At 65.8% G+C, this 12,226-nt stretch overlaps 1 protein-coding gene across 5 annotated transcripts in view; it reads left to right on the top strand.

The window, feature by feature from the left end:
* The window catches only part of TMEM266 (transmembrane protein 266), a 95,224-nt gene that overhangs the window by 62,790 nt on the left and 20,208 nt on the right, over nt 1-12,226 (top strand). For 3 of the 5 annotated variants that reach the window (XM_072739216.1, XM_072739217.1, XM_072739218.1), the window contains 4 exons: nt 1,731-1,885; nt 4,784-4,857; nt 10,354-10,410; nt 10,891-11,029. In XM_072739216.1, the coding sequence (XP_072595317.1) occupies nt 1,731-1,885; nt 4,784-4,857; nt 10,354-10,410; nt 10,891-11,029 (425 nt within the window). Of the gene's footprint in view, nt 1-1,010; nt 1,575-1,730; nt 1,886-4,783; nt 4,858-10,353; nt 10,411-10,890; nt 11,030-12,226 lie in introns of those variants that run through there. The other 2 variants (XM_025989245.2, XM_072739219.1) reach the window with 2 other exon arrangements.

Here is a 12,226-nt window from a genome sequence, read left to right as displayed (position 1 = left end):
TCCCCCTCTGCCGCCCCGACAGACACACCAGCCCTGCCTGTGGGGCCTTTCCCGCCTCGGCTTCACCAGCTCTGGCTTCTCACCTGTAACTCCGGATCTCACGCACCCCTCCGACCAGGCCCCAGCCCCTCACCGGGCCCCTCCGCACCCCCTGCTCTGAATACAGGATTCCCAGTTTAAGTTGAATTTCAGATGAACAATGAATACTGGTTTGGTTTTTGCTTCTCCTCCGTCACCTGCTGAAGTCCCCCCCAGCATCCTTGTGGCCCAGCTCCCCGAGGCCGGACACGGAGCTCCCAGCCTTTGCCTTCCCGGGGGGCCAAGGGTGGCACCTCCCTTTCCCGCAGGTTTTGGAAACTATCCAGAAAGACTTGACTAATCTGTTTGCCGCCAGGTTTCTTGGAGAGCTACGAGCTCGTACCACGTCCCGTCAGCTGGGGACCCTTCCAGCTTCCCTAGATGGATTCTGAGGAAGAAGCCCCCTGGAGCACTCAGTGTTCCTCTGCGGGGAGGGGAGCACCTCAGGATTCCCTCTTCCAACGACACCTGCAGGGGGTCACCCTCGGGACCTCAGGAGGCGTGGGCCCCGGCGCCCTCAGCACACTCCCCTGATGGAGAGGAGGGCAACAGCCCAGGGCTGGGCCACCGGGTAACCCACCAACATCAACACCTTCCTCACCCTTTGCAGCCACACGGGGCTTCTAGTCAGAGACATTCCCTCATTTAGCGTCCGTGACCCTGGGAGTTAAGGGGTTTGACAAACGGGAGACCGAGGCCCAGAATACCGAGATGCCATCCCGCAGTCCCGGGTGTCCGAAGGCGGAGCCAGAGCGGGGGCTCGCTGCCTGGCGCTGTCTGCCCCTTCGGGATCCCGCTCCTTCCTCGGCGAGGCAGTGAGCTTTGGCCTCAGCACCCCCGCGAGGCGCCCTTCTTCCCCGGGATCCTGTGTTCCTGAAGGGAATACGCCAAATCCCCTCGGGGACAGCCCTCCCCCCCCCCCGGCCCTGAGGCTCCGCACGCCCTCCACACTCCCCATCCTGCTCAGGGAAGACCCCATCCTTGGTGGCTTCATCTCTCCTGTCGGGATTTCCCAAAAGATTGTCCATGAAGCACGAGTCCCACCAGAGGCTCAGTGACAGGAGGTTGCCGGGTCGAGCGAGAGTGGAAGGCACTGCTCCTGGGACCCCTTGGGGCTGGATGGTGCCTAATAACCTAGTAGAGGCACCAACGTGTCTGCCCAGAAAAATCTCTGTTTGACTTCGACCCCAATTTTCCAAAGCCTATCCAACCATCGAGGGTATCGGGTGGCAACCCTTGATATTCGGTGGAAGTAGGATTCCATGCAACCCACTTGAGAAATAGGGATTTAGCTCATTCTTCCTCTGTAGCCGGAAAGCACTGGAAACCCACTCATCAACTACTGAGCTTTTACCAGAGGTGAGCTGAGAGCCTCCTAAATGCAGAGCCCGTCGTGCTAGGCTCCGAGACCACACGGACGTGCAGCAACGACAGCTCGCCGGGCCCCTGCCGACCTCTGTGACCCCGTCTGGGGACTGTATGGGGCTCCATCTCCTGTGAGCTGGGTTTGCTCTCTGCGATCCTACCCAGTGGAGGGGGTTGCACTTTGCTGGGAGGTAGAGCCTGGAAGGAGTAGGGAGGGTGGAGCTGAGGCCAGAGCTGTGCGGGGATCTGACCCCCTCCCTGCCCCCTTCCTGCTTTTGTCCCCACAGGTCCACCTGGCTGAAGCCGTGCTGTGGGAAGAGAGCAGCCGTGTGGCAGGTATTTTTGCTCAGTGCGAGTCTCAACAGTTTCCTGGTAGCCTGTGTAATATTGGTGGTGATTCTCCTGACTCTGGAACTTCTAATAGATATAAAGCTTCTCCAGTGTGAGTAGCAAGAGAGATACATGTGCAAATACCTATGATGTCAATATTCCATGTGCATCCACCAGGGGTCCCCAACCAGCAGTGCCCTCTGCCCCCAGCCCGGGGCCACTGTGGTGCACAGCCCACGGCTCCTGGGGATGCCCACCCAGGGAGGAGCCCTGGCTGCTCCTCTCTCCGTCACGCCCACTGTCCGTTGCCCCGTCCATCCCTGTGGCCTCCGCGGTCCTCCTCCCCAGCACTCCACGATCACAAACTGATGAAATCAAAAACGTTGGGGACCCCTGTGTGCACTTTTTTTTTTTAATTGTTCCCATTTGGAATTTTCCAGGTTGGCCTTTTCTGTAGGTTAAAGAGAGTTGTCGGGTGTGGAGGCGATCACCTTGTGGTCCCTGATAATCACAGCAACCACAGACCACAGTGGCCAGAAGGTTGCTTGTATTTCATTCCCAGCTGGAAGCTGGCAGGTCCCTTATGGACGTGATGATTTTGAAAGCGTCTTCCATACGTCTGGCCCTAGCGGCAACCCTGTAAGGTGGACGTGACGGATTTTATCTCGTCTTATAGGCAAGGGAGTTAGGATTTGGAGAAACTTCGAGACTTCTGCTGGGGAAAGGACTTCAAGCCACCAGGCCACTTGATGGCCCGGCCAGTTTTCCTCCCACCACAGGTCTCTTGGCTTTGGTTCTAGGCTTGTGTTGCTGGCAGCCTGATGTGCACGGCAGCCGATGGTCGTCTGCTCCTCTCCTGTCCTGCTGGATGTCCTGTGGCCGCGCGGGGCACTTCCTGCCCTCACTTGTGCAGGCCCCGACTTAGTGCCCCAGGTGGGGAGAGCCAGGAGTCTTTGCTCCGGGCTTCGGATGAGTGAGTCCTTTCTGGTAGAGCTCCTGGATCCCCATATTTCTCCGATTCAGAAGGTGGATTATTCAAGTGCAAATAAAAAAGAGACGAAAGTACTGGTGCCCAAGATTCAATTACTGGCAAGAGCAAGGACTACAGACCCAACAGCCCCGAGCCCATGGAGTTGTCGTAGACTTGCGCCCCCAGCCCTGTCCTGGAGCCTCTGCATCCAGGGTCCTTCCACGCCCCATCCGCCTTCCCGACTCCAGGGGAGGACGACAGGGAGCACAGAATCGCTTTCGTCTGATAGGCCTCGTTGGATTTTGTGCAGTTGGTGGCCCATTGGTTCCAATCAAAATATCTTCCGGCATAAAGTGACCAGCGCTGGCTTTACACTCAACCTGTCTTGAATTAAACCATGCTGCATCCTTTCCCTCCCGCTCATCCTTAGGTCTGCTTTTTATGAGGTCTTGGCCACCACAGAGTCTTTCTTTCCCTGTCGTAGATTATGCTTGGGGCCCTCGGCGGCTCAGGTTGTGACGAGGCATTGAGTAGAACTGAGAACCCGGCCGATACTGGAATTTTGCTTAAAATTAAGTATCCAGGAGATTGATTTTGCTGGGAGACCCAATAGCGGCTCATAAAAGGCATCTTAAATTCCATAAAAAGCACAGAGATTTATTGCTCTTCTAAAGCAAACCGTAAAAAAGGCAGAGGAATTCATTTGAGAAATAATGGGGAGAGATTTTATGTTTTCAGCATCATCTGGAGGTCTTTTCAGAGTCACCACAGGCCTCAGACGCTCACTTCCCACTCGGCCTCATGTGGCCTAGGATGGAAACAAACCCAGGACCCCCAGGCCTCGTCCTCTAGGGGTCACACTGGCCGGACAGACCCTGAGGTCCCCCACCTGGAACCTGGCCCTGCAGCCTTTCCCCACGGACGTGCTCCGGGGCCTGACACTGCCCACCCCCAGGGTCTGCTGATCTCAGCTCTTTTGTTTCAGGCCAGCCCTCCCCACTGATGCCTCAGGGGGTTTCCTTTAGCCCCCAGGGGGATTCTGAGCTGCATGCTAAGCGGGCCTCGCCCAGGCCCCAGAGAGAAGCAGCATATGTGCGTTCCAGCACCATTCCTGCACCCTGCTTCACTCCCCCTCCCCCCAGCTGCCCTGCTGTGCGTCTCCAGGTCTGCCTTCTGGGAAGCATCCCCGCCACCCATCAGAGCCCACCCGACCCTTATCCCGGGCCCCAGCACCCCACTCGCGGCCTCCCTGCCTGATAAACCCAGCCCTGCTTGGGCTCGGAAGCTGGTCGCGGCACCCGTATTTGAAAAGGGTCTTTCAGAGGTAGGGCCGTCACTCCGAGGACGGTCTGGTGCAGGTGGGGTGCAGGCTCTCGGGGGCTGGTGGCTCTCCCCACTGCATGCTGGCATCTGGAGGACGACTGGAGCAACCCCAGCCGCTTGCACTGCCCCGTTCAGGAGGGGACATGCCCCCTACCAGCCCTGGTTCCCTCCTCCAGGCTTTGCTCCAGCCTCACCTCCCGCCCCCACCCCTACCAAGCACCCCGGCCCACACGGCGCCCTCTCGACGCTCAGAGTTTTCACACTGAAAAGCTTGCCTGGAGTCCCGCTAACTGCCTGGAGCCTTGGATGTGACTTGGGGCAGGGGTCCTGAATGCCCGTCCAGACTTGACTAAGCTGCCCACCCGGCTCCAAAGGCCGCGCCTGTCTTTCTGAACCCCCGGTGGTGGGCTCCTCTCCGGGGCGAGGCTGTAGGTGTAGCCCACCAAGGCTGGGGGCACTGAGCGGGAATAACGAGGGGTGGCCTCTCACGCAGAGGAGGGAGCAGCAAGGCCTTCCATCCCCCTGCTGCCTCCGCCCTCCGCCGCGGACACCATTCGTTACGCGCTGCCCTCATGTTCTCTGGCCTGATGGTGCCCAGATCTAGGTGTTGGCCGGGTGGTCCCGGGCTCCCAGTGTGCTGCACACGCGGCGAAGGCCCTCCGCCAGGGCGCCTGACTCCTCGCTCCTAAAGTTGGCCCATTATTGTGTTTGTTGCAGTTTCCAGCGCATTCCAGTTTGCCGGCATAATTCACTGGATCAGTCTGGTCATTCTCTCTGTGTTCTTCTCAGAGGTAGGTAAAGCCTGGGCCCTGCGACCCCTTGAGGCAACGCCTGCCCTGGGCGATCGCCAGCGTCCCCGCGGGCCCTCCAGGGTGCACACAGGGAGAGGCAGTGAAGGGGGCCGGGCCCGAGGGGGGCCGGGGCTCGGGACCCCAGTGCCGCTCCTGGGCCAGCCAGGGACGCCAGGTCACAGTCTCCGTGTGGGAGGTAAGGGGACCAAGCCCCTGGCGACTCCTGGGCGCCCCCCCCCCCCGGGTTCCCTGCGAGCCGGGTGCCCAGTACGGGACTGAACCGTGGGGACGCCGGGTCCCAGCATGCTGCCCTGCCTACGCGGGCGAGCGGTTCCCGGGCCTGCCCCCGGGCCTGGGCCTCCTGGAGGGCCGTGCTTCACGCCGTGGGCCGAGGCGAGTCCCTGTGCCGAGGCCCCGATCTCCCCAGCAGAGTGCAGGACCAGCGGGACGCTGTGGCCACTGTCCTCCGGCCGCGTGCCCTCCCGACAGCCGCAGCCCGGGTCAGCTGCGCAGAGCCTGGGCGCCTTCGGGGGACGACGTGGGGGCGAGGCAGAGGGCCTTGCACACGAGCGTGCACACGGCTCACGCTGGGTCCAGGGCACAGCACTGCCTGGGGTGCGAGAAGGACGCTGGGCGAGAACGCGCGCGGAGTGCGAGGGCGCAGAGTATTTGGAGGCACCATCAGGGCACCCGGAGTCCAGAGCCCCAGGGTCGCTCCCGGGCCGCGGTGTCTGGCGGTGGCTCTCAGGACCCTTCAAACACCAGGGATCGCCATCGTCCTGAGTCTGGGTGTGGGGCGCTGCGTCGGGGCACAGGCCTCAAGTCCCGCAGCCCCCGGGGTTCGCAGGCAGGCCTGGGCCCAGAGCCCCTGCTGCGGGGCGTCCCAAGCAGCTCACGGAGCCCGCTGCCCAGGTGCCTCGGAGCCCCGAGCCCCGGAGCAGAGCCCCCCCGCCCCCCCGCCCCCTGCTGCCCCCGAGCCCTGGAGCAGAGCCTCCCCTGCCCCCCACCCCTGCCCCCTGCTGCCCGGAACCCTGGAGCAGAGCGCCCACCCCCACCCCCGCACCCACCTGCTGCTGCCCCGTCCCAGAGGGCCTGCTCTCACGGTGACCCGGGTGCCTGCGGTGGGAGGGCCCAGGGAAGCCAGAGGCCCCAAGCAGCACATCGGGGTGCGTGTTGGCCCCGACGACGCCAGCAGCGGCCTTCCTAGGCCACGGGGACAGCAGCCCAGCCGTCCAAAGGCAGAACCAGGTCTGGGCCTCTGCGCCTCCCTCGGGCCCCCCAGCAGTGCGGCCTCTGCGCTCGGTGCCAGCAGGTGGGGCACCGAGAACCTGGGGCAGGGCCCAGAGCCGGGGGTGGGGGACGTGCACCCCACAGTGCCTGTGACCCCAGGCCCAGCGTGACGGACACGGCTCCTGGCCAGTGTGGAAGTGACGTCACCCTGTTTCCTCGGGAGGCCGAGGTGGGGGTCATTCCTGAGCCATGTCCTACCCAGTACCCCAACCAGGCATTAGGACCACGCGGGACGGGAGTGCGACACCGTAGGAGTCGGGCACCTAGGCCTGGAGAGGCGCGGGCAGGTCGCCCGGGGTCGGCGGGTGGCACAGGGGTCGGGCGGCTGTGCAGGCCCCACCCTGTCCTTGACACTCCTCGTGCCCGGGACGCCCCCCACCCGCCCCACCGACTGCTCACCCGTTCGGGGGCGGCGGCCCAGCCGGGACGTCTCACCCGAGTGCAGTCTCGGGCCACGCGATCGTGGGCATCAGTGTCGTTTTCAAGCTTCTGCAGGCTGCGGCTCGGGTGCCTGCATCGTTCCTCGATCCGTCTGAACATGAGTCCTTGGGCGAGGGGCCGCGTGTTGTTTCCCCACCGGCCAGGGTGTCAGGGCGGCTCGTCTGTCCCGCCTGGCTCCCACTCCAAGGGTCGGGCCGGGCCTTGCCCCCCCCCCAGGCGGGAGCCCCTGCGCATCCTCCCACGGCCGCCCTCGTGTCCATCACGTGAACAGCGGTTGCCCCAGCGCTCGAGGGGAAGGCCTGACGCGCGTCGAAATGCCTTCCCGAGATCCAAAAGGACGGAGCGGCCAGAGCCAGAGCACGGGGCTTCTTGGGGGTCGCGCTGGGTTCAGAAGGCTCCATCCCGAGCCCGTGGCCCACATCCCCATCCCGTCCCAGGACCGCGGGAGTCCCTGGGCTCCAGCCTCGCCCGCCGCGGTTCTGGGCCGTGAAGAACCTGGTGGGCTCAGTGGGCCCGGCGCCAGGGACCCGGGAAGGGAGCTGGAACTCAAGTGAGGCCGTCGTGGAAGACCTGGTTGGGGGGGGCTGCCTGCGGATGGGGCGTCGGGGGCGCCGGGGAGGACCAGGTGCAGGGACGAGCACCTGCTGCCCGCAGGGCCGGCTGTCGGGGGGGGAACACGAGCTGGGGACCAGGCATGACCAGGTCTCAAGGGCGCCTCACGTCCTGCTCAGGAGTGGGGGCCTTGCTCCAAAGGCAGTGGGGAGGCCCCGGGCGTCTCCGGCTGCCACATGTGGTCACGAGGGTCACACGGAGGCCCTGGGGGCAGTGCCGCAGCCCAGACTCTGAGGGTTAGGGATGGAGAGGGAGTCCCCCCCTCCTGTTTGGTGGGTGCACCACCCGGGAGGCGCCGCCGTGCGCTCCACTGTCCCCGACGTGTGCCTCATGCCCCAGAGCCTCCCTCCGGCACCAGCCCGGTGGCTTCCGGCCCCACAAAGGTGCCTCACATTTCTGCACTGTTTCCGGGTCCTGGACTCCACGTCTCCTCCCCCTGCCTGGGGCCGGGCGGGGGGTGAAGGAAGGCGCCCGCGGCTTGGCCAGCCTCCAGCCCCCCACCCAGCTGCAGCGCTGCAGACATGCTCCGGCCCAGGCGGCAGCTGCTCCCTCCTTCCCCTGGAGGGTCTGCGGTCGGCTCTGCAGGGAGCAGGGGGGCTTCCGCTGCCTGGAAAAGGGGAACCCTCTAGAATTTGCATCAAGGCATCTTGTAGCTTAGCAGGTGCTTCTGCTGGGACCCCCGAGGTTCCCAAGCCCTAGGAGCTCATCCAACCCCGTCCCAGAGAGAAGGTGGGGCTCGGCCTCAGCCAGTTAGGGGGGGCACCTGGTGACTCACACCTGGAGCAGGTGCAAGGGCCCCCCCCCCAACTCCCCCCCCCAGGAGGTGGGCTTCCTGGGGGAAAAGGTGGGGGTGCCTGTGGCGGGAAGGATGCGCGGCCTGAGGACCAGAGGGTGCTCCCGTCTGTCCCTGGGCCTGTTTCCGCACCTGCAAGACGACACAAGAGCCGGGCTTACGGTAAACACCAGGTGCCGCTGCCATGAGGTTCCGCCGAGGCCTCGGCCGTCTTGGGTGCCCGAGCACCCCGTCTCCTGAGGGGCTGAAAGCCGCAGTCCCGGGGGGAAGAGGCCACCGGGACCAGCAGTTCAGTTCCCTTGGCCCCTTGCAAGCCCTCCCAGCTCCCAGGACGGGCCGAGGGGCGGAGGGGGGAGCAGGGCTACGGCAGCCCGGGCCCTGCTCCCGTCTTCCCCATGGCGGGGCGGGCGGCGTGGGGCGCTGGCCCAGGGGTCCCACCGACGGCACGTGCCCGGCAGGGACAGAGCCAGGGGAGGCTCAGAGCCGGGCCGCTACCCGGGCCTCCCCCCCTGCTGCGGTCCCTGGGGACATCCTCACAGGACACGTCCCTGTGCCTCCAGTGGGCACCCTAGGGAAGTCGTGCAGGCGGCTGGGCCCCGAGGTTCTGACATCGGAGCCCCCCCGGGGCCCAGGAGTCCATGCTTCAGGCAGATCCTCGATGTCCCAGCTGGGGCCTCGCCTGCACGTTGAGAAGCACGGCCGCCCGGCTCCATGGGCCTGGGGCAGGGCGGTGTGGCCAGGACCCCTGTCCCCGCGGACCCTGGGGCTTGGTGAAGGACGCCACCAGGTGGGGTGTCCTGGAGCCGGCTTCCCCCCGCAGCTCGGACTCAAGCACTGGGGTCAGAGGGGCCTCCCATGTCCCTGCCGGGTGGGAGGCAGGACCAGGACGCGCTCCCAGGCTGCTCCGCTTCCACGGGCCGTGTTCAGAGGCCCAGGCTGAGTGGGGGGGGGGGGGCAGCGACCCCAGCGGGCCCCAGGGGCTGCACCCCGAGGGTGGCCGGCAAGGACAGGGCAGGCGGCCCGCGCTCCGGCACCAGGCTCCGGGTGGCCGAGCCTTCCCGGCGCCAAGGCCCCCTCCCCGCGTGGGCGCTGCTGGCTGCGTCTCCTGCCCCGCTGGCCCGTCCTCGCCCCCAAGCTGTCCTGCTTGTGAAGTGAGAGGATCCCTTTCCCGGGAGGTTCTGGGAGGTGGAAGGCGGGCGGCGGGGGGCGGGGGGGATGCTCGGCGAGTGAGACGGGGACCCTGTGGAGCCGGGCGGTGCGGTGCTTGCAGGGCAGGGGCTGGACCCTGCGCCCCAGGACGCTTCGAGAAATGGCTAAAGTGGTAAAATTCGCGTTTCTGTGGATCATTACCACAATCTTAAAAGAGGAAGAGGAAGAAGCAGCAGGAGGCGCCCGTCCCTTCCCACGCCCGTCCCTCCTTCCTGGCCTGCGCTTCTGCCCCGGGAGCCGCCACCGGGCCTTCGGAGTGGACGGTGGACGCGGCCCCGCCTCCGACACGGACTCCACACCTCGCGTCGGGATTGAGCAGCAGCCGAGAAGGCAGCGACCGTGTGGGGCCCCCACGCGGCTGACCAGACGCAGGCTCGAGGGGGCCGGGGGCCCAGGTGGGGTTCAGGGGCCCGGCAACCTGCACAGCCTCCGCAGCTCTGGGGCTTCGGCGGCCGGGGGTGTCGCGTGCGGGAGAAGGGACACCATCCGGTGTGAGCCCCTGCGAACCGTCACCTGGGTTTGGGGAAGGGCCCGCGGACAAAGGCGCCTGGTCCCCTGAGCAGCCTCCAGGCGCCGGCTTTGGGGGAAGGTGCACGGTCAGCGGGGAAACCCACCAAGGGGGCAGCCACCACACAGTCGATCCCGGAGGGTTTTAGGGAATCCGTGACGCACCCGTCCGCTTGCCCACTCGCACCGCACCACCGTTCCCGGTCTGCTGTGTGTCGGGATTAGGGGTGACAGAGAGCGGTGGGTGTCCCGTGGGCCCCGGTGGGGGTTGGGGGGTGGTCGCCACGACGTGGTGCAGGGCGGCGGGGAGTGATGGATGGTCCAGGTCCCACAGGAATGCCAAGGAAGGAGGCCCTGAGCCTGGGGGGCGTGGGGACCTTCCCGGGGGTGACACCTGAGCAGAGGCCACCCAGCAAGGCCCTCGCACGCTGCTGGGGTGGCGGGAGGACGACCGTGGGGCGGCCGGGGACGGGGGGCTGGGGGCACAGACGTCACGCAACCCAGGCGCCGAGGCCACACGGGAGGCCACGCGGGCCGGGAGCGGGCCGGGGAAGACGGGCGTCCTGAGCTCCGGAATCTTCCCTGCTGGGGGACGGCAGGCGCTGGAGAGTGGTAACCTCGGCGCATCTCTCCTCTTTCCTCAGACCGTGCTGCGGATCGTGGTGCTGGGCATCTGGGACTACATCGAAAATAAGATCGAGGTAAAGGCCGGGGGGCCTGGGGCCGGCGGGGCAGCTGGAAATGCCCAGTGGGGGGCATCACAAAGGCCTCCCCCCGCCCCGTGCAGGCGCCCGGCAGCAGGTGCCAGGGAGGCAGGCGGGGGGCTAGGGCGTGGGGCACAGGCCGACCAAGTTCCTGGCAAAGGGACCTCAAGATACTGCTTGAAATTCTACACGATTCTAAGTTATTCTTGAATCATTCAGAAACGCTTTAAATCAACTTAGTCCATGCGAAAGGGCCTCGTGGTCAGGGGCCGGGCGGGAAGGCACCAGGTGCCGCTCAGCCTCCCGTGAAGGGTCTAGTGCCCGCGGGCTGGGGGCGAGGGGCTCTGAAGAGGTGGCCCGGGATCGGGGAGGCCAGGCCTGCCGTGGGGACAGAGCTCCTGGAGAGGCTGCTTCGCCTGAGGCTTCCGGGACGTCCGGGAGGTGGCCCAAGCCACTCAAGTCCACTTTCTCTCACAGGTGTTCGACGGGGCTGTCATCATCCTGTCCTTGGCCCCAATGGTGGCGTCCACCGTGGCCAACGGGCCCAGGAGCCCCTGGGATGCCATCAGCCTCATTATCATGCTCCGGATCTGGCGGGTGAAGAGGGTCATCGACGGTGAGTGGTCCACAGGGCTCAGCAGACCCCGCAGGCAGCTGGTGGCCAGTGGCAGGTGGCAGGTGCCAGGCAGCAGGCGGCAGGTGCCAGGTGGCAGACGGCAGGCAGCCGGCGTCAGGTGGTAGGTGGCAAGTGGCAGGCAGCAGGCTGCAAGTGGCTCGTGGCAGGTGACAGGTGGCAGGTGACAGGCAGCAGGTGGCAGGCGGCAGGCAGCCAGTGGCAGGTGGTAGGTGGCAAGTGGCAGGCAGCAGGTGGCTGCTACAGACCCTGGACCGGCCAGCCCAGAGAGGAGACAGACGGGGTGATACAGGACGGGAGGCAGGGGCGGCCTCCGGAATTGCGGGACGACAGAACAAGCCTGTCCTGCTCACTCTGTGCGGGAGCTCAGGGACCAGGCCCACGTGTCACGTGCAAACATTCGTGTCTGGATGGCCCACACGTCACGCTAGAACGAAGCAGGGCCGCCCATGCTGGGAACCCCGTTGGGACGCATGCCTGCCACTGCCCCCCCCCCCCCCCCCCCCCCCCCCCCGGCATGGGCTGACACCTGCTCTGCCCCGGTTGCTTGCTTGTGGAGGCGCCACCCCCTGCGGGCCCACCTCCCCCTGTGTCCAGCGGCGGGGACGGGGACGCCATCCGAGCCTGTTTCTGTGGGAGGCGCTGGCTTGGATCGGGGCTTGGCAGGCGCTGCAGTCAGCTTTAGGGTCTCCACCTCTGGGTCCGCGCCCTCAGACACAAGGGCCGCCCTCCCCGCTGAGCCTCACCTGGAGAGCCCTGTCCCGACCTGGGTGCTGCCTCTACTTCCAGGAAGTGCTGGCAGACCAGGGTGTGTCCCCCGGAGGAGGGGCCTGGGTGAGAGAAGACTGGCACCTGGTCCCTGTGGGACGGGGAAGACAGGGGTCCTCGGGATGGGGAAGAGGGGCCTGGCGACGGGGAAGATGGGGGGGTCTGGGGACAGGGAAGGGGGTCCTGGGGACGGGGAAGGGAGGAGCCTGGGGACAGGGATGGAGGGCCTGGGGACGGGGAAGCCAGGGGCCGAGTCTGGGCTCCAGGGGCGTCCTCGGACCTGCCGCCGCCCTCAGCCAGAGCAGCACAGCCGCTGCGGGAGCCTCTGGGACGTGGGCCTGTGCTGCCCGCCAAGGCCGGTGGCCGCGTGAAGGGACGAGGTGCCACTGAGGTTGTGTGGATGACGACTGC

Source organism: Vulpes vulpes, chromosome 15 (genome assembly GCF_048418805.1).
Source record: "Vulpes vulpes isolate BD-2025 chromosome 15, VulVul3, whole genome shotgun sequence".
Classification (NCBI taxonomy): domain Eukaryota; kingdom Metazoa; phylum Chordata; class Mammalia; order Carnivora; family Canidae; genus Vulpes; species Vulpes vulpes.
The sequence above is the reverse complement of the archived record's forward strand: the minus strand, read 5'-3'. Positions and strand labels throughout refer to the sequence as shown.